Source organism: Miniopterus natalensis, chromosome 8 (genome assembly GCF_054644295.1).
Source record: "Miniopterus natalensis isolate mMinNat1 chromosome 8, mMinNat1.hap1, whole genome shotgun sequence".
In the NCBI taxonomy this organism is placed as follows: Eukaryota; Metazoa; Chordata; class Mammalia; order Chiroptera; family Miniopteridae; genus Miniopterus; species Miniopterus natalensis.
Window position 1 is genome coordinate 43,777,438 of NC_142088.1, and position 24,389 is coordinate 43,801,826.

At 42.1% G+C, this 24,389-nt stretch overlaps 1 protein-coding gene across 1 annotated transcript in view; it reads left to right on the forward strand.

The window, feature by feature from the left end:
- STK39 (serine/threonine kinase 39) overlaps nt 1-24,389 on the forward strand; it is a 245,975-nt gene that overhangs the window by 39,432 nt on the left and 182,154 nt on the right. The window contains exon 2 of the mRNA XM_087819800.1: nt 15,349-15,461. Coding sequence (XP_087675926.1) covers nt 15,349-15,461 — 113 coding nt within the window. The remainder of the gene's footprint in view (nt 1-15,348; nt 15,462-24,389) is intronic.

A 24,389-nucleotide genomic window follows, 5' to 3' on the forward strand; every position in this document is an offset into this window, starting at 1 on the left:
GGATAGTTTTACCCACACTGTTCTTTCAGGCACAGTCTTGCTGCCAGCCAAGGTTTGGCCCTTGCAACGTGGGCTTCGAATCCAAAATATTTAAAAAGAAAATCTTGGAAGGAATTTTCATCATTTATTTAATAAATGAAAGTGTGAGGTAGAAATTAAAAGTCAACTGGGGAGTGTAGCTGGAAAATGTAAACCATGTGAGACGTGCCTTTAGAGCTTTAACTCCTTGTTAAAATTTTTTCTCTCTAAGAACTCCCTTGAAAGTCCTGTCAGTTGAATTTAATGAGTTTGAAGTTGTGGCTGTGAGTCTTAAATGAAAATATATATAACTCAAAGAGTCAAGTTGTTCTTGGTTGCTGTTTTTCAATCCCACATATACGATGTTTTTAAATAAGCCGTAGCTTGATTAATAGATTGTCCTGTTTGATGTTGTTGGGTCCCTGCGCCCATGGCAGGTAGACATTTCTTTGGATTTCATCATAGTAAAACCAACTGGAGGACCTATAATTATTTATAAACTGGTACAGATATAAAAGGTGAATGTTAAATGGTTAAATGGAAGTGAAGAACCAGAAAGAAAGAATCAGCTGAACTGAGTAGTTTTTAATTCCAGTTTTAGTTAGAGGTATCCTTTAAGTACAGTTCGTTTAGAGTTGAGGGTGGGGTGAGGTAATAGTTGGATATGCATGTTTCGTGTAGACTTACAGTGTGCCGATTTCTAAGGCGAATGGCATTGCATTGAATATTTCCATGGATGTTTTTTGTCTAGTCAGTCATAGCCTTTCCCACTTCTTAAATAATTTGGTGTGTAGTTTTTGATACACAGATAAAAAAAAGCATGGAAATGTGACTTTAAAGTTCAAGAGCGAAATGACAGTGGATGGAAAATAAACATTTTTCGTTGGCCCTATTTGGTCATTTTGGTTCTGCCTGGAGAATGTGCGGAATTGTACTGCAGGTCAGATACTATCATGAAACATAATATGACATCCAGATACTCTTATAGCCAACATTTCCAAGGCCCTGCTGACAGCTTAATTATTTCAAGCAGTATTTGATACAGCCGAGTACCAGTTGTCCAAGGACTTGGACGTCCTTTGGAGTCTTTGTCCAGTGGAAGCCCTGGCCGAAGATGTGAAAGCCTGCATTGACTTAATGTTAAAATCTGGGGTTGCCATTTGCGTTTACCAAGGCACTCATCGTGGAACGCCTTAAAGCTGGGCTTCTCCACCAGTGACTCTGAAATACAGTGCAGTTTAAACAGCTCCCTCAGTTTTCCGGGATGGAGTACAGGTTCTCTCATGATGGGATCACATGTGTACCGTAGATAGCCATCATGTTTTCTCCTTCACACATTCTCCCGAGGCGGTTGGATTCACAAGTTAAAGACAGTAAATAAAAACACAGGAGAGGTGACCCGTTTTGATCTCCAAGGCTTGCGAGAGTCTTCACAGAGACTTCTCCTGACTTCCTTTTAAAGCTGCAAATAAGCTTCAGTGGAGCCAGACTCCTTCAGTGGAGCCTGCTGGATGGTGTAACCTCTTGAGTATTGGGGTATCAAGGGATATGGGATTTTTTAAAAGACATTTCCCGAAGCTAAAGCCCTGAAGTATCTCTGCCTCTCTGCTACTTTTAGCATTGCCTAAAATATGATGCCGTCTCGAAGAATCTGGAGGACAGCTGAGAAACTGGCAATTGTATGAGCATGTGACATTTTTTTTAGACGTGCATTGAGGAGTTAGGAAGCTTTAAAAAAAAGACACCTTAAGAATACAGTATAGTATCCTCTCCATACATAACATGTATCTGTGTGTTATTTATATGTCTAAATTACCCACACATTTAAATATAGTAAACTATTTTAATGCACTACTATTCTTAAAACATTCGGCGAGTTGACCCTTGCAGTGTGTCATCTGTAGACTCTTGAGAGTACTTAGCCACCTGGCGAAGGCTAAGGCTTTGGTGAAATTGCAGTGCAGAGAATGTGAAGTCCCAAATGAGTCCACATTCCATTCACTCATTTAAGAAAAAGAAAGTTCACCCTCTCTGGTGCGAGTTCAGCTGGTTTCCTGTGTGCTTTGTGAGCTATTCCAGTATCCCAGGTGAATAATCTCTGAATGAGCTGATGTATTTCTTTTTGCTCACTTGTTTGCCAAATCATTGACAGATAAATGATTTTATGAGCAATTTAATGAGTTACCAAATACAGTGATTTTACAAGAGCCTCAATACTTACGCATTGGCTTTGTTTTAGCGTTTATTTGCACCAAAGGTGGGTTATTCCTTTAGAATTATTATACAAAACTAAGAGGAAGGAGGATTCAAATGTCCAATTTTAGGGTTAAAGGCATTAATTTACGGTTCAGTAACAGGTTGGGATGTTGTGTTGCAACTAATATGAACGTATTTTAGAAACATGGAAAATGTTTACCATCTAATTCACAATGCAAATAGCAGAATACAGAGCCATAATTATTATGACTAAATATGTGAATGTATATAAGTTATGTGTGTGTCTGTGTATGAATAAGTTTAGAATGTAATATGCTACCATGAAAATATTTGTTTGTGTAATGGGATTAAATTTTTTTTTTTTTTTAATTCTCAGCTGAGGATATGTTTCTATTGATTTTTAGAGAGGAAGGGAGGGGGGAGGGGGAGAGAGAGAGAGATCAGTGTGAGAGAGAAACAGTTATTGGTTGCCTCCTGTACATGCCCCAGCCGGGGATTGAACCCACAACCTTGGTATGTGCCCTGACTGAGAATCAAACCCGTGACCTTTTGGTGTATGCGATGATGCTCTAACCAATTGAGCCACCTGGCCAGTGCTGGCTAATGGGATTTTTAAAAACTTATTTAAACCATTCTTTGTTGTTGTTTAGTATGAATTAATTTTAAGGAAGGGGGGAAAGCAATTTTATTTGACTGCTTAATTATTTCTTTTAAGCCTCCAAAAGTAAAATAGTGGGATAGAAAAAAAATACCTCAAATAAACCAAATATTTATATTTCTTCTTTTGTTTTTAGAAAATGTTTCTTCATAGGAGGCAGTGCACATAAGTATTTGTAAGAGATGACTGAACAATTCTTTTTCCCCAGGACTATCTCTGGAATATGTGGAAACACGCCCCCCCCCCCCCCATGCTTGCCTCTCCTCACTTAGCAAGTGGGAGATAGCAGGAAGGGGGGTTTCACATTTCCTTCCCCTGTACCCTCAGCGTTCCTTGTTCTTGATGTCGGAGGTTGACTGAACAGTGCATGGGAGCCCAAGCCTTTGACATTGTCATCTGGAACAATAAGAATAAATTCTGGTGGCTGGACCAGTCCTGGTGGCAGAGTTTTGGGGAGGACTATTCATTATGAAATGCAGTGGTGACTTAGTAGAGGTGATCATGTATTTAGTTTTAATACCTAAATGTTTTTCCCCCAGATAATGTCCAATCCATCAGCTAATCTTATGGCTGTACCTCCAGGTATATCCGTAATCCATTCACTTTTCTCCTTCCCCGCTCTGTCACCCGGGCTCTGGCCATTGTGACTTTGTGCCTGGACATGTCCAGCAACTCCCTAACCGAGCACTCAGCTTCTACTCTCGCTTCACCTACAACCTTATCTCTACAGAGCAGCCAGAGTGAGCTTTGTAAAATATGAGCCAGATCACGTAATTCTTCCTTTCGAAATTCTCCAGGGCACTTATTTTAGACTACAGGGCGCTCTCCATATGTTCAGTCCCCTTCCCACCTGTCCAGCCGTCAGTTTTTCCACCGGCTCTCTCAGTCAACAAGTGTCAATAAGCTCTAGCTGCACCACCCTTGTCTCTGTCCCTCAAGCTCTCCCAACTCATTCCTTTATATGTCGGAGGCTGATCGGACAATGCATGGCATCCCAAGCCTTTGAAATGACCATCGTGAGCAATAAGAATATATTCTGGTAGACGGGCAAGCTCTGCTGGCAGAGTTTTGGGGACGACTGTTCATTACAAAATGCAGTGACCATTATAGTAGAGGAGATCACGTATTTCGTTTTAGTTCCTAAGTGCTTTTACCCCTAGATAATCTTCTGGGGGAAAAGGGCCTCAGGCCCTTTATATATGCTGCCCTTTCTCTTGGAATGCTTCACCCATGGATATTTTCGTGGTGGCTCCTTTTCATCAGCCCAAATGTCACCACCTTAGAGAGGTTGCCCTTACCACCGTAGTTCAAGTGCTCTCCCCACTGATCGATATCATGCCTTAGTTTTATTTTTGTCATAGTACTTATCACAAAATGAAATTATTTATGATTTAAAAAAAAAAAAATCCCCGTCATTAATATTTAAATTCTTTGGGGGCAGGCACTTTTTGCTCTCTGCCTCTTTTCTAGCACCCTAAGTAGTGTCTGGAACATTCTAGAAGCTCAGTAAAATCTGCTAAATGAATAAACAAGTACATATTCCCTGTCATTACATGATTGTATGAGCTGTAAATTGAAGTTCTGTCCAACTCCAAGATGCTGTTACTCTCTGTGTGCTGGAGGCATTGCTACAGTTGTTATCGGTAGCTAGTAGATCCTGTGCTTTGGGCGCTCCTCCCCACCCCATCTCCATCAGTGGCGTTGGTATTATTATACCTGACTACCCATTTTGTTCTCCTTACTGGGACTGGCTGGGCTGAAATAACAAAGTGAAGCTAATTGATACAGGAGGAGACCGAATCTGAAACTTGGGCTTTTGCAGGATTTGGGTCCATATACTGTACCTAGTAGGCCACAGCCTAGAGCCTAGACCTGAGGGCCTGGCCATCAGCACCAACAGGTTTTTATTATATTATGTGCAGGCGGGATTATCTCGCCAGTGAACAAGGCAAATCAGGGATGTAGGTAACTGCCTTCTAAGAGCTTAGAGTTCAAGGTAGACATATTAGTTGACCCAAAACTTGGCAGCAAAAGCGTTTGTTAAGTAAATGAAACAGAAAGGAAGTAAACACGTTTATCTGTTAAAAGATCAATTTAACAAGTACCTATCAGTCTAATCAGCCTAACTATCAACACGAGGTAATAAATAAATGACTATAAGTCATATAGAAACTTATGCCAGCTGTTTCCCATTAGAGATAGGGTCACAGATACCAGGACCTCATGCTGTAAGAAAGTTTTAATTAAAAAAACCAATATTTGTAATGACTCTTCTACTGGAAATACTATACCAGGTAATCTGTCTATGTTAAATTTTAGACATCATATTGCTATGACCAAGTTTAGTTGTTTAGTGTGAGTGTGACGGGGGGCCCAGTATATGTTAGATTAAAAGCACATACAGTGATCTGACCGTTCAACTTTGTTTACTGTGTGTCTTTACTTACTCATGATAATTGCGGAATCATGTTTTCTGGATTAATAAAATAAATTCCTAGATAACTGAAGTCTAACTAAATTTCAACCATAGTTGCTGAAAGTAATTCTGAAGTTTAATTGCACTTTGTCCCTTGAGGCAGGAAAATGTAGTTATCCTCATCTTTCATTTGTGGCGAATTTCTGAAAGTATACGGAAAAACTTACATGTTAAGGGGAGGAGTGTTGAATTTTCATTTTTAAAGGGCTAAATGCACAAAAGATTCCCAAGCGTGGTTTCCTGGAGATGAATTCGCTCCTTCTGGACTCTTGCAGGCCAGGGAGTACCACGGGCAGGCTGGTCCTCTCATCCCTGACTCCCCAGGCTCCTTCTTTCCCTCTCCAGTCAGCGACAGGAGTCTCGAAGTGGGTCAGGAAGTTTCTAAACTTTCTGCTCCTGTGTTAGGAGGTGGGTACCTGGAAACTTCTGGGTGATTTGTGTCAGCTGTATCCCCTGTGCTCTAGCAATTCAAAGTGTGGTCTATGGACCAGCTGCAGCAGATCCCCTGGAAGCTTGTACAAACTTGAACTCTCAGACCCCAGCCAAACCTACTAAGTCAGCATCTACATTTTCATAGGATATCCAAGTGCTCTCTGCATATCTTCCAGTTCTTGCATAGTCCTAACGCTTCGGCACCCAGACCCAAGACTGTGGGAGCGAGAGTTCTCCTGATGTCCTGCCTGGCTCCTGCTGGTGGTTATGTGGGATCTTGCCGTGGCTTCCATTAGGCAGGGTGGGACTGGTGCAGGCAGGAGCTGAAAGCATGCTGCTGCTCCCATCAGGGCCTCGTGGATTGTCGGGGCCTTTCATGGGGTGTTTCTTCATTTTTCTTCTTTCTTAGCCATGTTCTCAGGGTCCGCTGAGGTCTCCAAGACACTGCTTTCCACTGCCATGGACATTGGTGTTTCTATAATGAGCACTCTGTTTCCCTCATGCCTCTTCTTTTCTGCTGTCATTTAAGACTGTGGCATCATCCCCCTCCCTCCACCCCCACTTCTGGGTGAGCGTTTGTCAAAAGAGAGGGGGAGAGAAGAACTCTAAGCTGTAGGGGTTGCCCTTGCTTCCTGTTGTGTGGCTGTAACTTGGGGCAGAGCCTCAGGTGGTTGCCTTTACTTGTGAAACCTCACGTTGCAGAGGAGACCAGATAAGCAGGAATTTGATTATGAGTAAAATCAAATCAGATGGAGAGATCAAATCAGGGTGGCATTAACGTGAATGGATTTTTTTCCCCCTTTGCCCTTGAGCTAGGAGAAATTGTTTAGTTACTACTGCTTTATGGACGTGGTAGCCAAGGATGTTTGATTACCAGAGAAGTGGGTCTGGAACAATGAATCATTTCCCTCCATAATTTTCTGTACATCCAATCACATGGTCTAGAAGTTAGTTGTCAGTGCTGGCTACCAAAAGCAGGGTTCGATGAGATGGAGTTAATAAGAAGCTGGCAGAAACTGGGGCTCCATGGGAGCTGAGGGGATTATGGGGTGTAAAAAGGCATTTTTTCAGAAGCTTGTAGTAGACCTAGCTCTAGTGTCCACCTAGGTATCTAGGATAATCATATTGTTTATAAAATTAACAGTCAAAACATAATTAAACACTTAAGTGCCAGGCATGTTCATTTGTATTATGTTTGCATGCATTCTCATTTAATATTAATAGACATCCTGTGAGGGAGATGCTGATGTTATTCCCTTTTTATAATTGATGGAACTGAGGCACAAACGCACAAGGAGCTCACCCAAGGTCACAGGGCTGGTGGAGCTGTCTGGCCGCAGACTCCCACTCATAGCTACTCCATGACCCAGAGGAAGTACAGTGGGGCTTGGCTGGGTTTGGAAGTACAGAGTGTACATTTGGGGAGTGTCAGACATTAGAAAGGGTCATATTAGGAATTAGGTTTGAAAACAGAGTGAAATGAAAATTGGGGAAAAAAGAAGAAAAGAAGCCTGGCCTTTGTTAGTTGGAGCTTGGAAGAAGCCCCAGCTTCTCGTTGGACTGATGCACATGGTGCTCCCTGGGCTCCTGGTTAAGTGGTTGTCTTGAAGCGTTAGATAGATCTTTGTAGACTGGCACACAATTGGACTGGCATTAGGCAAGGCACATTTCTTCTTTGCCTGTTAAACCCTCCTAAGGGGGTACCGGGGGGATTCTGGGAAGCTGGAGGAGGGAGAAGGGACGTGCTTCATCCTGTTCACTTGCTGTTCCTGTCAGCTTCCTTCCAGAAAGGGTCTTTCCCTCTGCCAGCAGCAGGGGTTTTGGTCTCCAGCTTCCTTTTACTTTCTGGAACCAGCCTCGTGGCGCTTCTCAGAGATGCCCTCACCAGCCAGTCCTCGGAAAGTTGGTCCCAGCCCCATGTGGACTCTCAATGATAGTCCTTCTTTGGAGATCCTGAGGGGTCAGCACCCGCCCCTCAGAGGTTTGGGTCCCAGCTCTGTGGTGCTCCTCTAAACTGTTAGATCCTGATAACCCCATCCCCCCTCTTTGATTTCCTCAGCCCTAGGGTGGAAGTTGCTTCCTAAAGTTATTCTGGTCATTTTCACTCGATTGTTTATATTAAATGATACCTGTTACAGTACCTAGCATACCTAGTTGTTTTCCCAGCTGGCCCCCGGCTGGTCCATGTTCCCAAGTTCTGGTATCCTGGCTGGAGAGCAGGGGAAAGAAGCCAATATCCTGAACCCATGGTTCTCAAGAGGATAGGGGAATTGCTGGAGAAACTTATTGAAAACACAGATTCCAGGCCTCCAGTTACAGTAATTCTGATTCAGTAGATTGGATATGGGCTCAAGAATCAGCTTTATAAACAGACACCTTAGGTGTTTCTAATGTAGTTACCCAGGCTCAGAGGCTTTGAAAAAATCTACCTTAACCCAGGGCCTTCTCATGGGGCTATTTCTTGAGTGTGGGGTTGTTGTCCTGAGGCTTAGAAACAAATTTAACTTTTTTTTTTTTATAGAATGGGGGCTATGGGTATGCTAATCTTTGACCAAAGGCCACCGAGTTCGTACATTGTCCCTGGACATCTAACCCTTGGTCATCCCAAGAAGCTCTGATGCAGCTTGCTGGAGAAAGGAGGTTTCTTCCTAATCGAGCTGTCGAGTCAGGCCTTGCACTCCCAGGTTGCTGTCCGTTTAGAGGGATACATTTTTCTTCTTCACCCAAAGGCAACATGCATGTAGCTGAGAAGGGGTGAATGGGACTGATGTCAAAGTAGATACTGGCTCTTCTTTTTGCATTTAGAGCCCTTCCCATTTCCAGGTGGCTTAAGGTTGGAGTAAGGAACTGGAGACCCCATCATACCATGTTAGAACCAGGACACTTGTGTCTTTTGGCCTTTGCCAGTGGGTGTATCTGTTTATCTGTGTGAATAGCAATGGACATTCCTTTGTGGAATGTTGGCTTCTATTTGGTCGATTTAATCAGTAAATTGAGTGGGTTTTACTGAGAGTTGTTGCTACCCTCTCAGAGCAGAACAGGAAGTTTTTTAGTCCTGCCAGATCATGGGGCTTGGAGTTTGCAAGGCGCAAGGACTTCAAAGTGACCTTTAACTGAGTATGAAATCCACTTTGCTCTGTAGGAATGTGTTTCTCCTGCAGCCTACGGCCTGATGCAGTGTTTCCTGAGATGGATATTGAGGGCTGTCATCGGCTCCTATCTGTCACCCCTTCACTTTGTTAGATGTTTTATCACCTCTTTATACTTGAGTAGAATCATGGAAGGTCCTGCTTTATTTTAGCCTGCCTCATTTTGTATGGCTCCTCCATGCTGAGTAGTGGCCAGGGGATTCAGTATTTTAAAATTGAGATTCCCAATTCATTCTGGTGGAACATTGCCCTTCAGTCTGAGTTTTCCTGTGACTCTTGACTCCAGAATTGAAAGGGATATTCTGCAAATTAGAAAAGCCTTCAGGCAGATGGCAGATGGCTTCCTTAGGTTCAGTTTTGAAGATAACTGCCACATCTGCCAACTACTTACTTAAAAACATATAGTGACTTATTTCACTTAGCATAATATCCTCTAGGTCTATCCATGTTGTAACGAATGGCAAGATTTCATTCTTTTTCATGGCTGAGTGATATTCTTGTGTGTGTGTATAAATGTGAAATCTCACTGTTATACACCTGAAATTAGTAATATTGTATGTTAGCTATACTTCAATTCAAAAGAGCTTTGCATTTCAGAATGAAAATTAGACCTGAAAAACAAACAAATAAACAAAAACACACAGTGAACCGTCCAGAAATAGCATTTTGAGTAGAAGTGCTCTTTTTCTTTGTGTCTAGGTTATATGGCCTATCCCAGGGTGTCCTCTCCTGTGTGTAGACCCAGCTATGAGCATAGCTTCACCTCCCTCGTCGACAGGTGGCCTGCCCAGGGAGGGGTTGATGTGAGTTCATTCACTTAGCAAACACTTAGCTAGGGCCTCCTGCGTGCCAGGCAGGGGCCTCAGTGAAAGGGCTGATTCCAGGAGTAATGAGGCTGAGGGAGACTGCTCCACAAGCATGTGAGTGCTATGGTGAGGCAGTAGTGAATCTTTAGGAGACTAACTCTGCTCGTGGTTGTTAAAGAAGGTAGCATCTCAGGTGATTCATAGCCAGTCCATGGGACTAGGTTGTCAACAGCTGGGTTCCCCCACTGCCCAATCAAAATAGGATAGTCTTTTTCTTAAAAAATGAATGCATATTCACTGACAGCATTTATATGTTTATTCCAAGTTTTGTGTTGGTCAGTGTCAACATTAGGACTAGAATCCTACAGTACAGTTTCACCTTTGAAGGGTCTACCTCTGAGTGCTCTTTGGTTTAATTGTTGTTTTTTGTTTGTTTTTTTATCCTTACTCGAGGATATTTTTTCCATTGCTTTTCAGAGAGAGTGGAAGGGAGAGAGAGAGAGAAACATCAATGTGAGAGAGACACATCGATTGGTTGCCTCCCGCACGTGCCCTGACCAGGAGCGGGGATGGAGCCTGCAGCCGAGCTATGTGCTCTAGTCCAGAATCGAACCTGGGACCCTTCAGTCTGCTGGCCGACTCTCTAACCACTGAGCCAGACCAGCTAGGGCAATTGTTTTTTAACTGGCAAGTAAATATATTCACAGAGTGGTTTTTTAGCTACTGTGTATCATTAAATAAACAAAAAATGACTAGGAGTAAATCCCAATATTAATCATGTTGAATTAGATGGAGATTAGAGTTTGTTATTTAACAGCTCCTTATCACATACAAGCCATTCCCCTTTAACCTGGTGCTTAGAATTTCCCCGTGCCTCCTAATAACTTCTTTAATGATTTTCTTTATGTTACATAATTCCAATCCACTCCCTACAGATTTTAGTAAGGGTAGGATAGGTGGTGTTTTTTTTTTAATTTTTTTTTTTTTTTTAATTGGTTTAGATGTTACTTGACGTCCAAGGTAAGTTTATTGACATTTCATTCATTCCAATTCCATCCCACACACCAGTTTTCCTCTGTCTCTCTTATGATCAGAACCTCAGGCTGCTTTCTGTTTTTCTGTGCTATCGATGCTTCTTGCTGAACTATACAGGTGCTGATTTTCTTTGGTGAGGTCTGTGCTCTCTAAAGGTATTAACAAGCGAAGCTTTCCCAAGTGAGGTGATTTATCCAGGTCAGTGGTGAAGTGTAAGTACATTCACTGAGCGGCCACGTCTTCACCTCACCCTGGTCTTTATTTATTTTTTTGGTAAGCTCTAAATCTGCTCCAGCAACCCCAGAAGGAAGCTCTACTAACCGGTTCTTTTGATGGAGACAGAAAGACATAACTCAGCTAGCTTGGATGTAACACAAACCAGGTCACTAGGGACGGTCACCTGTTTGTAGCCGCCTTGAGAATTGTGGCCTTCCTGTGCCCAGCCCGGTGTGTCCATGAAGTCTGTGTTCCATTTTTCCAGACAGGCTGGTGACATGTAGTAAACCAGTTTGGGCCCATGACCTGAATGCCTTTCAACATGTTATGTTGAACCATAGGAAATGTGATGATTTTTTTATCTAAAATAATGGCTACTTCACATGTGTAATCTAGTAAATAATTTAAAATTTGGGCCATCCAGTAAGGAAGGGTATACCTTTGAAGCCAAATAGCAGTAACACAGGGAGGCAACTTGCAGCCTACAGCAAGCTTTTATGTGATTCACAATATTTTAATGTTTAAAAAATTAATTGCTAGTGTTACCATATTAGGGGATCTCACACGAAAATCTGGATTTTCAGCTTTCCTGCAAAAATCAGACTCTTGCCACACTAGGTCAGCCATCTCACATAGCGACAATGGGCAGACACAGAGTAGCAGCTGTGCCCCTGCGGAGCTCACGAGTGTCCATTCACACCCTGGCCAGCTTCTGGCCCTCATGTGACCGTGTTGGCTGCAGGGGCTTTGAGGTTGGACACATGATATAAATAGAGCACATAGAGTAAGTTGGGTAAAGAGAAAGCTGGAAGAAATCATCAGCTGGACCAAAGCCATTGGTTTTGTTTACTACACGCCACCAGCCAGTACCTCCAAAGAGAAAGCCTGAGACAGCCCTGGACTATTCACTAAGAAAGGACAGGTAAGCGTATCATTAGAGTCCTTTCATGTGCTCAGGAGATGGGCTAATGCTTATTAAACTTCTGGCCTGGAGCTCCTCATTTAAGTAGGGTGTGATGACAGGACTTTCTTCCCCTGGCCACCATTCATGTCAGAGGCTAATGGAATACCTTTTGTTGTTGTTTATTTTTTAAATTCTGATATTATGGCTTACTGGACAGTGAGCCACTTTATGTCCTAACTCTAACATAAATAAATGTTTGTAGATTAATCTATATTTTTAAAAGTACCAAATGTTTATTGCTACATGGTTCGTATGGAGGGGGACTAGAAATAAAGAGAATGCTCATCAGCAGAAGGGCTGAGTAAATTGTGGTACATCAACATCATGAAATTTTATGTAGTGTTAAATCTAATCTACAAGTAGATTTTATTATGCCCATTGAGGAATCCGAGGCTTGGAGAGAAATTAGGCCCAATATTACAGAGGGAATCAGTACCAGGGTTGGATAGAATCCCTGTCTAACCTGCTTTTCAAGGGTCTTGCTAATCTAAGACTTTGGAACTCCAATGCCTACTAGAGACCCTTCAGTTGAACCTTGCCTCTTATTGCTGTCAACTTAATTAGGAGGTTTTTGCAAAATTCTGATTTGTGTGGCATTATTTACCACGGGTGACAGGGGCAGTGACTTAGAATAGACAATGAAAGGCTTTTGGATTAGTCATTTTGGGTTGCTGTAAAAAATGCCAAAGAATGAGTGCCTTAAATGATGGTTTATTTCTTACCGTTTTGGAGGCTGGGAAGTCCTGACCAAGGTGCTGGCCGATTGGGTTTCTGGTGAGAGGTCTCTTCCCTTCCCTTCTTCATTCATAAAGTGAAGGGTTGGACTTGATGGTCTTTAAGGCTCCCTGCCCCTCTGACATTGTTCTTAATCTCTCTTTAGTTGAAGAAAATCTTTGGATTCCAAGCAGGATCTCCCAAATTGTCCCATGAATGGTTAATCCCAGTCACACACTGACAGTAATCTCAGGTCATGAAGTTTCATATTTATTCTCTCTGGAGATGAGATGCTGCCAGTTGTTCTTCAGTCAGCTGTAGTTGTAAAGCAATAACAATTTTCTAGTTGTCTAGCTCTTAGTAAAGGTGTTCCCCCACCACTCCCTCCCACTTTGTAGAGTTCTTAGGTGTGTCCATATTGCGTGTGTCTGTGGAAGTTGGGGTGCTTTTTCAGCCAAGGTCTTGACTATGAGAGGTAGCCCCATTCTATATGCACTTGTTTTATCCTTTCTGGGAATTTGTTTTCTTTTTCCTGTATTTTAGTTCCCCTGATTTGAGAATGCTCTGGAATGTGGATTAAGGTTGGAAAGGTGGGGTCGGAGGGAGATTTATAACAGGTAGGGCTGAGACTGGCTTCCCATCAGCAGCTGGTTAAAGATGTTTGTTGACTTCTCTGCTGGGTACCAGACCCAGTGCTAACTAGTTCCTTGTCACTTTCTGTGCCTCTCCTTCAGCAACAATCTCCTGTTCTGGAGACCTTGCCTGGAAAATATACTTTGTTATCAGCAGGGCTCTTTGTAGTGTTTGGCACTGGTATCTGGAGCATTCTGGATGGAGCCCAGCACGCTGTGATCTGCAGGGCCAGTGAGGCCAATCCAGTGGGACTGGGAGTAGCAGCTGATGGAGCAGGCAGCGAGGTTAGGGACAGGGAGGCCTTTTTCAGCAGCCTCTGACAATAGCACTTGCTCATGGGACTGAACTCTGGAGAGAGTGAGGCTCACCCGAATCTTCCCTCTCAGTTGTGTCTCTTTTCTTCAACCATATAGGACAGTAGAAAATACTCCCTTAGCAAGGCCAGAACGAGGGAGGAAGGGAAGCGCTTGCTCTGGCCTGTGTGAAGTAGGAAACAGTCTGGAGCTTGGGGTCTGGCAGACCTGACTTAGGTCTCAGCTCAGGTACTTATCAATTGTGTGGGTAAGTTTTCTGAGTCCCAGTTTTCTCATATATAAAATGAGGCTAGTAAAAAGCATAAGGCTTGAAGGAGAATTGTCTGAGTAAAGTTCCCACTGTGCAGTGCAGGTCAGCACCTGTGGAGTTTCTCCCCCAGCGAACACAGATTGGACTTCCCAGAACAGGGTCTTGACCATGGAGACCTGGGTTTGGAGCATTAGGGTGATCTGCTTGAGTCATTGGGGCAGGGGGCCAGAGCTGATGAGGAGAAACAGGGCAGGAGAAAGGGCAGAACTTTAGCTCTACAGACAGCCATTCGGGCCCCCTTCCTTGGGGTGGGAAAGCCTTGATCTGGACCAGAAATATTCCGCCTTTCTGTCACATGTATAAGGAACGTTAATGCTGATCTCTTCCTTATTGCCAAAAGATGTTCCTACCTTTTGCAGATATTTGATGACTCATTTGGGAAATAGTACCTGAAAAAAAATTTTAAGGAAAAAGGTCTATGGTCACACCCGGCCCCTTTAGCATGGTCCTGCACAGGGCTGTTCTCATCGGCAGTCTTAGAGTGGCAGAGGATTTATGTGATTAGAATGAGATCTTCGGTATTCTTTGCAGAATTGAGATGCCTTAACCTCGAGGTCTTTTTTGCCCCTATGGAATATAAATCCGATTAGGAGCTCTTTGTGCTCTGCCACAAATCACTTCATGTCTACATTTTGCTCTTATAAAATATGAATACCGACGTGACTGGGTCCCCTAGGAGTTTGAGAGCATTAGCTAACGATCCTGAAACCTTAGGAACAGGAAATTCACGTGAATGCCGAGAGCTTTTGTAATTATACATTTGCATCGCTTTGCTTGACATCCTTGAAAGTCATGCTTTCCACATGAGAATACTCAGGTTGATTCCTGTTTTGCTAATTGTAGAGCAAGCTCAGAAGAAATAAGCTCCAAGGGTGCTCTGAGCAGATAAGTTAGCTGTCACAGCACCTCGTGGAAACCCTGAAGTAGCTCAGGCTGAAGTGGTTTGGTTTGGGCTGAAGTAGAAGAAGAGCCTGAGATTTGTATAAGGCACTGAAGTTAGAAAATATCAGGACTCGAGGGTGGTAATGGCTTCCATGCAGGGTTGCACTTAGATGCTCATGTCCCTTGTCCCTGCCTCCTGAGACCCACCACTTTCTCAGCCATTGTTCTAGGCGGCAGTAAACATGCTGTATCGAAGTGGGCTCTTTTGATGGGCTCACCTTCCTGGATTGTGAGCCTTAGCACTCTCTTTATATCCTGTAGAAAAGTCCAGTTTTTTTTCTTTTTTTCTCCCTCCAGATAATTATTTTCATACTTAAGAAATTCTTTAAAAAGATGTCAAATAGTAATGTTTTGAATACTTTGAGTAGAAGACCTTTTAAAAAAAAAAGATATTTGTGAAGGGAGTCATGAGTAGTTGCCAGACAGTGTGCCATTTGATATCTGATGTTTTCATTTTGTTTCAGGCAGTGGAGCTACTGCTGTGGTTCAGGCTGCCCTGTGCAAACCCCGGCAAGAACGTGTGGCAATAAAGCGGATCAACTTGGAGAAATGCCAGACCAGTATGGATGAACTATTAGTAAGTAAAAGTAAAGGGGATACCTGCTGGTTGCTTTTCTTAACTTACAGTGGGGGTCTGTGGAATGGGTGGGAGAAGCAGGAGAGGAGAGAGCTCAGGCAGCTTGGTGTGATTGCCTATTTTTTAAAAATTTATCTTTATTATTGAGAGTATTGCAGCTGTCCCCCCTTTATTTTCCCCCATTGATCCCCTCCTCCTCACTCCTGTCCCCTCCCCAGGCCTTCACCACACTATTGTCTTTGTCCATGGGTTATGCATATAAGTTCTTTGGTTGATCTCTTCCTGCCCTCCCCCAACTCCTTTCCTCAGAGAATCCTCAGCCTGTTGCTTGCTTCCATGTCTCTGGATCTGTTTTGTTTGTCATTTTATTTTTTTCATTAGTTTCCACAGATAAGTGAGATCATGTTATATTTGTTTTTCTCTGATTGGGTTATTTTGCTTAGCATAATACTCTTCAGTTCCATCCATGTTGTCTCAAAGGGTAAGAGGTCCTTCTTTTTTACGGCTGCATAGTATTCCATTGTGATCTCCTCTTTTGACACATACATTTCTTAGAATGCAGCCCACACCACTTTTTCCTCCCTTGATTAATTATACCATACCTTATGATTGTGTTGTAGAATGTACAACTAACTTTACTTTGACAAACAGTATTTTTCTCAGTCCTTATAATTCCTGGGTGGGAATGGTCTCAGTGTTGAAACTCTGCTTTATAAAACAAGGGAACAGACTCAATTAGGTGATCTAGGGTCGTGTCATACTGAGTGCAGGGTTGGATGGGGAGCTTCTGGCCTTCATCTAGAATTGTGACACAAATAGGAATTACGCCCCAAACAACACATTGGTCATTTTGGCTTTCATAAATTACAAAATCACCTACAAATTCCAGTTACTCAGAATACTGCATTGTAGCTTGCCTTTGGCCAATGAGAGGAGTTTATTGTTTTTGTACCTTGCAACTTGTACTTCTTATTTTAAATGAAGGACATCACATAAATAATTGGGCTTGTCAGCATGGCTGTGATGCTAGTAGCATTGGTTGGTTGAAGCAACATTTGCTTTTGGCTTAACTGACTCATTATTAAATGAACAGCTTGGCAAATGGTTTATTAGTTGCCCGGCAATCTGTGAAGGGTTTGAGAGTTTAATCTCATAAATACAGTTGTCGTTCTGCCTGCCAATTTTCTTCTTTGCCTTTTGGCCATTTATTTGAGGATAATAGAAGACTGCAGTGGAGGAGTTAACTGATTGGTTATCCCAACGCTAATCCCAGTACAAATATTAGTCCAATAGCCCCATACAAGCTACCAGCTATAATGACGGTTGGCTCCAGATGAAGAAGGCTTTTGTTTTGTTCTCCATTAGGAATGGAATGCCATTAACAAGAGCTTTTTGTCTTTACTCAGAATATAGCTTTTATTTCAGGCTTAATTACAGCACACTATAGTATAAATTAAGTACAAGGATAGGCTGTACTTTTCCAGATCTGTTTGGCCTTACATTTTAAATTAGGCTACGCAAGGCATAGATTTCACTGGGATTGAAGCATCGGATTCCCAACTAAAACTCAGATTAAAGCAAGGGCTTCCATAATTTAATGTTAGTTAAAAAAATGCATACATTAAGGCTTTTATCCTCTTCACGCTTTGCTCTTACTGAAACTATTCCTGCGTACTTGTGTTGCTTGCTGTTACCGTGACCAATAAAATTGCGCCTTTGTCATCTGACCAGTTTTCAAGGTCACTTTCCCTGAGTGGAAAAAGTGTAGAACAAACTGTGGGGAGAGTCAGGTCCTGCTTCTGCCACTAACTTGTTTTTTAACTGTAGTCAAGTTGCCTAACTGCTTTGCCCTATTTAAAAAAGAGACTCGAATGGAAGATCTCTAACATCCCTTTAGGAGCCTCAAATTCTATGGCTATACTAAGCATACATTAGTTTTTTAAAAAGTTTCCAGTGTACCTTTAAACTTCTGCACTATTTGGAAATATCCCTGAAGCATTTGCGCTTGTATTGATTGTGGTGCTCTATGGTAGGTCCCCTAGCATCCTTTTGCCACCAGCAGAATACCGTATAGAATATGGATAAGGTTTGTGTGCACAGTGTGACGGCTCTGGAACCTGCCTTCTGGGTCAGTGCTGTGGTCCCTGGTCTCTCCCAAGCCCTCATGGTTGCCCAAAGCTTCCCTGTTTTCCCTCTGCTGGCTTTTTACCAGCAGTCGGCTATGAGCGATGGTAGCTGTGTGAGGGTCCAAGTGGAGGTCATGGGAGACACTCATTCCAGGCCCTTTCCTCTGCTTCTCTGGGACCAGGAAGCCTATCAGTGTCCTTTGGAGGTCGTCACCTTTAGGTGGAGATGTCATTGTAAGGACTGGGGCTTTTGTGGGTTGTGCTTAACTCCATTAACCTGAGGATTTAGGATTTGTGAGTGTACTTATTACCAGTTAATTTATCTGTCTCATTCTTTCCCCCCCTTAGTGCTCATTTGTGTTAATATACAGGGTATCCTTGAAAAATGTATACCCACTTTGAATAATTATTAATTTCAACGGGTTAAATCTGAAAAGAAAGAAACATCAATTGAGCTATCAGCTATAAAGTGTGTATACGTTTTTTTGGGACACCCTATATATGCATAATTATCTGTTTTCTTTTAGGAAGGTATATTGTTTTATTGCTTTCATCTTTCTTTTATCTTGAGCCTTTGATCTTGATATTTCTAGAGATGGGATGGTGGTGGCTATATTACTCCAGATCCTTTTCCAGCAGAAACAAATGGGATTTATAGTGTAGGCTGTCTGATGTTGCTGGGCTTTTGTGGCGAGGCTCCTGGCACACAGGATTGTGTGGCGCAACGTTGCTGTAATCCTTTCCATTTCTAGCACTGCTGCCGCCCGCACTTTTATTATCTCTGCGGGTTCACACTTTGGCAGCGTTTGGACATCCGGTGTCCTCATAATCCTTTAATTCCATGTGTGTGTGTATTATATGCAGGTCAGTGCTCTGCATCATTTCACACTCTGTGCCATGTGTTAACTGGAAACCATTGTTCTTAAAAGAAACAATAGTCACTGGAGTCCTTATCTTATGTGAGTGTTACGTCATAGAAGTCACAGTTATCAACTGTCTGCTGGCTATTGGGACATCTGCCTCCCCCGCTGGCTGAATCTGTATCACCGCCGACCCCCGACCCGCCCCTACCGCCCTGGAACCCCAGCTCCCATAGTAAGGTGGGATTTGTGCGCACACACAGGTTAGATGTGGAGGCACGGAACAGTTTTGGACAGCTGGCCCTGAACGCCGCTTCTGTGGGGGGGGCTGGTGGTGGAGGCTATTAGTAGATTTTCCTGTCTCATAGAATTTGTTCCAGGTTTGACTGAAGAAGGATTCAAGTGATTTCATGATCTCTGAAGTGATAATTACAGTGCCAGCTTCTCTTAAAATGAAGAGAAGAATGTTAGATGAGATCATTGGTGCTAAGCAATTGGCAATTTAAATAAAGTTTATACTATTGAAATGAGTGCAGTAATATTCCTCAGAGATAGTTTGGTTTTAGATCTCATACACATTTATTAATGTATTTGGCAAATACATAAGGACTCTCCACGTAGTGTTTAGGCCCACAAAAGGATGAGCTTTGGGTGTATATATGGGAGGGCAAAAGTATATGCTCCCTCGATGTTCAATTCATTTTTACCAGCAATTGAAACACTTTAATGTTTTCCTTGGCATCGCATGAATAACATTTAGTTAATCTAAATGAATTATTTTTGTGATGCATTCTTTTAAATTTTCATATGTGTTTTGGACTTTGGCCTTTAACAATATGCTAATCTCTCTAGGTATGATGATCTTGGTGGTTAATTTTCCAGGAGCCAAGGGAATGTTACTGGTCTGTTCAATGTTCCTGACCATCCCAACCTAGATGCTTAGATAATTTCTGGGATTTGTTAATCCCATATTTGTTGTTAACCCCTTATTTGTTAATTCTACAATAGTGTAAATGACTAATTATAATTAGTTTAACACCCTTTGGGAGATATTTGTAGTTTTAGAGCAGAACTTGTTAAATCCATAATTATAAAACTTACTAGATGGTAGGAACTGAACTAGGTGAGGGGAAAACAAAGAGGGTTCCCGTTCCTTGGGGAGCCTTTGACTAGTAAATGAATAATTTCATTTTTATATTGGGTAATTGAGGGTTTTTTTGTGTGGTTTTTTTTTAGTATATATCTCTTATCTGCACTTTTCCCCTCTGTTTGCCTAGAAATGGTTTAGCAGATTGATAGATTCTCTTATGTATAGTCCATTGAGGGAGTTCTTGCTTTCCAATAGGAATTTAAGACTTGCTAAAAGGGTCTGACAGCTCTCATGCAGACTAGTATATTCTATGTGAAGATGGCCTTGAGGTTTCTTGAAAAACCTTGGTTCTCTGGTTTGTGGTCAACCTCAAAGGTTAGGGATGCTACTCCAGGGTACACTTGGCTTCCCTTTAAAATCCATTACATGGGCGAGGACTTCATCTGCTCTTTCTGAAATCATCTGTTTTTTCAGTCTTTACCACTGGGTAACAATGAATTCCATAAATGTGAATAGTCCTTTTATTTATCCTAAAAGCCACTTTTCCAACCTTCGGAGCACTTTCCTTTATTTTCCCCAGGGATTGATTAACATTTTGGGTCTTTATTGAACTTTATTTATGATTTTTAGACTTTAACCATGTCATTCTCATTTTTCTCTCTAGACTTGAGTTCTCATATTTTTAGTCTGTTTTTTTGGTACCTAGTCATAGAAAACCAAGTAGCATTTTCTCACTCTTTCTCATACATCAATGTCACCAAAACTTACAGTTTAATTCTTAGAGGCAGGCAAGCTATATGTGTAAAAGTATTGGCTCTGGGGCCAGGCAAAGTGCTTGTTTCTTAAAAAAATAAAGAAAAAGAAGTTTAGTTTAGTGATTATAAAATAATATGTAATGATCATTAAAATATTTGAGTTTGCGATGGGTGACAAATGTGAGCAAAGTCATTAAAAAAAAAACAACTACACAAAAGTGATGCATGCAGAAAATTATGATAGAGGAAGAAGAGCTCCTCAAGTCAGAGGGCCAGTGTTCTTCACTGAGATAGTGTGCTTTGGACAAATCAGTTCCACCTCTGGTCCTAGTTCATTCCATAAAGAATTCTCATCAAAGTTCTGTGACTCTGTGTAGTTCAACATTAATTATTTAATGAAATCACTTTAAAATTGATTGAACAAAAACACTAATTACTAGCAAATTATGCTCTATAACTTAGGATAGAGTCAGTCACTCCAGTATTGTGGTGTGACAATAAAAACCCACTTGCAATTCACAGACTTGAGTTTAGAGTGTGCTGTGTTTCTCCTAGGTACACAATGAAAGAGCTTCTCAGTGGAACTAGAAAAATTCTGGTATATTCCCTTCTCTTCCTGTATCATCTCTGTAAAGATATTTTATTCATCCCATCTGTAGTATTTGTAGATAAATCAAGAAATTTATTTCCTCTGAACAAAATCGCTGCCTTCTTTGCAAGGACACACGTTTCTGGACTTACATGTGCTCAGTAACAAAGAGACTCAAGACATACTCATTTTCAGAGCAAGAGAAATGGGGAAACCCTTCCAGATTGCGTACAGCTTCAGTTACATCTCTTTTTTTTATACCTCCCTTCTTGTCATCTTTGTAGACTTCTGGAAAAATGTTGCTTGGCTGACATTTGAAATCATTGAAGTTTATGGGTTGTTTTTTTTTCTTTTTGAAAAAACTCTCCTACTTAAAGTATTGGGTAATTTATGAATATTGCTTAGGTTACCCTTCATAATGATGCTGATGTTGTGGACGTATAAGCCACAACACATTTGTATTTAACGCTGTTATCCTCATTGTTTAGGGAATTCTCTCAACATTTGGAGGGTGTCGAATACATTTTAAAGTGTACTTGGTCATCTTTTGCACTGGGAAATACATATTTCATTTACTAGTATTTGCAGATTGTATCTATTTTTTTCTTTTTACATTGAGCTGCAGAATGGAAATGTGCCTAGAGGTGCGTGTTTCTCTCAGCACTTCACTGCTTAGCTTGAAAGCAGCAGTTCTCAACCTCTGCTGCTCATTAGAATCACCGGGGAGCTTTTGAAAATCTTTATTCCTAGGCTCTATCCTAAACCAATTTACATCAGCATCCCTGGGGCTGGGATCCAGGCACTAGTGCTTTTTAAAGCTCCCCGGGCGATTTCAGTGGCAGCCGAGGTTGAGAACCCCTGCTTCAGAATGAAGTGAGACATAGCATCTCCTCAGATGTAACTGCACATAATGTTGGAGCGTAGGTGTGATTTCTTAACTAAGGCTGAGAAGGGTATTTTGCCATCAATACCAGATAAAGAAGAGTTTACTTAGAATTTGCATAAGTTGTGAAAATATGATAATTTGGTTAAGTATAGTTTAATATTTTGAATTCAGAATTCATTTAAACTATTTTTTCCCCCCAGTGTGAATCTCATGGTCCTAAGGGGCAAAGGAATCTAGGCTTTAACTTTTTCCTAGTTCTTATATCTTCAAACTCTCCCTTATTTTTCTTTGTTCTGAGCCCTTTGCATAAGTATATGTTTAGGCTTCTTATTTCAAAAGGGTTTGAGGCAGTGTGCCAGGGTATGTGAAGTAGGACAAGGTGGGATAAATTAAACCCAGGGTGAGGAGATAACTAGGAAAAACAGGGGCGGGGAAAATGGAGACTCTGGAATAAAGCTAAAAATTCATGGCCCAGTGACCTATGCACACGTTGTAGCACACTCCTTGAGCCAGCAGGGCACACAGAGCAGGCTCTGTGACGTTTCTGTAGGAAAAGGTGAGCGCCACTGCCAGGATCGGTCTCTGTGCCTCTGAGACTCGGTCGGAACTTGGGACACTTGAGATTAGTGGTCAGTGTGAGGTTGTCACAGGCTCAGAAGGAACTGAGATACCGAGAGACTGACCTTTAACATTTCTATTATGTGCTAGGCATTTTGCAAGGAGTTTTATAGATCTCATTTCGCTTATGTCACAACAAACCTACGTAGGTGGCATTAGTAAGCTCTTTTTTACAGAAAAGGAAACTGAGCCTAAAAGATGCTGCATAACCTGCCCAGGTTATCAAGCTGGTCAACGGCACAGCCAAGCTTCAAAGCCAGCTGTGTCTTAGACTGTGGCCCTTCTTACACAGCCCCTGTGGGGTCACATCCTTCTTAATTACAGTTCCTGCTTGCCCTCAGTACTCTTGATAGGAAAATAATTTTTTTGACAAGGGGAGGGGAAATGAATGCCATATAGCAGTATCAGAAAATCCCTTATAAATATTTCAAGAGGCCTCTTTAAATTTTTTCAGTTCTTGTTTTTTCACAGTTTTTCCCCCTCCCAGCGCATCATATTTCCAGGACAGGATACTCTATGTTTTTTGTGTCCCCCACCAAACCTAATACACCCCACCTGAGATGCCTGTGCCATCCCTGGCTTGGCAGATTTGGCTGGGCTGGCACAGCAGCAGTGCGGGGGGCCCTCTCTGGTCTGCTTTCTGCCCACACCACTCCTCGCAGAGGGACGCTGCTGTGGCTGCCACTTCAGTTTTAGCAGATGGAAAGGCCGTTTACTTGCTACCCCGTTTTAGGCTGGCTTTCTCAGTCTTGTGGGATTTGACTTGTGATGTGTCTCAGATGAAGCTGTATGAGCAAATCTAGCTCTTTAAGCCCCAGGGAAGATTAAATACTATGTCATCACTTGGTTTGGCGCTTGGTGACATGTCTGAGTCTTATTTGACTAGGCTTCAGAGGGAGTCACTGTGTCATATTCCTTGACTGTGGCTTTGGCAGATGTGTTACCTGGGTTTGAGAGTCCTTTGAGTTCTCCCAGCTTTGACCTTGTGTTGTTTTTTCCCCCCCTCACTTTTAATTTTTTACCCTTTCCTGTAGTTGTGACATTCAAACCACTTTAATGCTACAGTCTCCCTTACTTCCAACTTTGTGTCCTATATTCCCCTCTTCAGGTCAGACTCAGTGACACTGGGCCTGCTCTCCTTCTCAGGCCTTCCTTTCACGTTCCCGACACCCAGGTGCCCCTCTGCCTGCCTTCTACTGCTTTGCCACTCAAAGACTGGTTTTTGAACCTGAAGCCTTTTAGAAATGCAGAATCTCAGGCCCACCCCAGATCTACCGGATCAGAACCTGGATTTTCACAAGGTCCCCAGGTGATCTGTGTGCATATTCAAATGTGAGAAGCACGGATCTAAATTATGCTGCTTCCACGGATTGTGTGCTAATTAAGGGAATAGAATTAGCACTCATTCATTCAATAGGAAGAATTGGATGAAAAGGTTTTTAAAAATCATATCCACTTATTCTTTGGCCAATACTTTTGTCACTTTTAGAGACAGGAAGACATGAATGTGTTTGGGACTAAATGGCTTTGCCTACCCTATGAGTGAAGTTAGGGCATTGGGACGAGCTGGATAATTTAGCTGATGGATTGTCATCAAAAAAGAATTCAGACAGCATCCATCATCACTGTTTTGAAAAGAAGTGGAGAAAGTAGGTGTGTGGAAAGACTGATCCAAGAAATATTTATATGTTTCAAAATCTAAATTATTAAAAAGTGTAAAATTGTCTTAATTAGCTTTTGCTGCTATAACAAAAATACCATAGACTGGGCGGCTTATAAACAACAGAAATTGATTTCTCACAGTTCTGGAGGGTGCGCGGCTGAGTTCAGGGGCACCTTTCAGGTTGCAGACTTCTCACTGCTTCCTCCCACGGCAGAAGGAGCGAGTGAGTTCTCTGGGGTCTCTCGTATAAGGGCACTGATCTCATTCACAGGGGGTTCGCCCTGATGATCGAGTTGTCCTCTAAGGGCCCCACCTCCTAATACCAACGACTTAAGAACTTT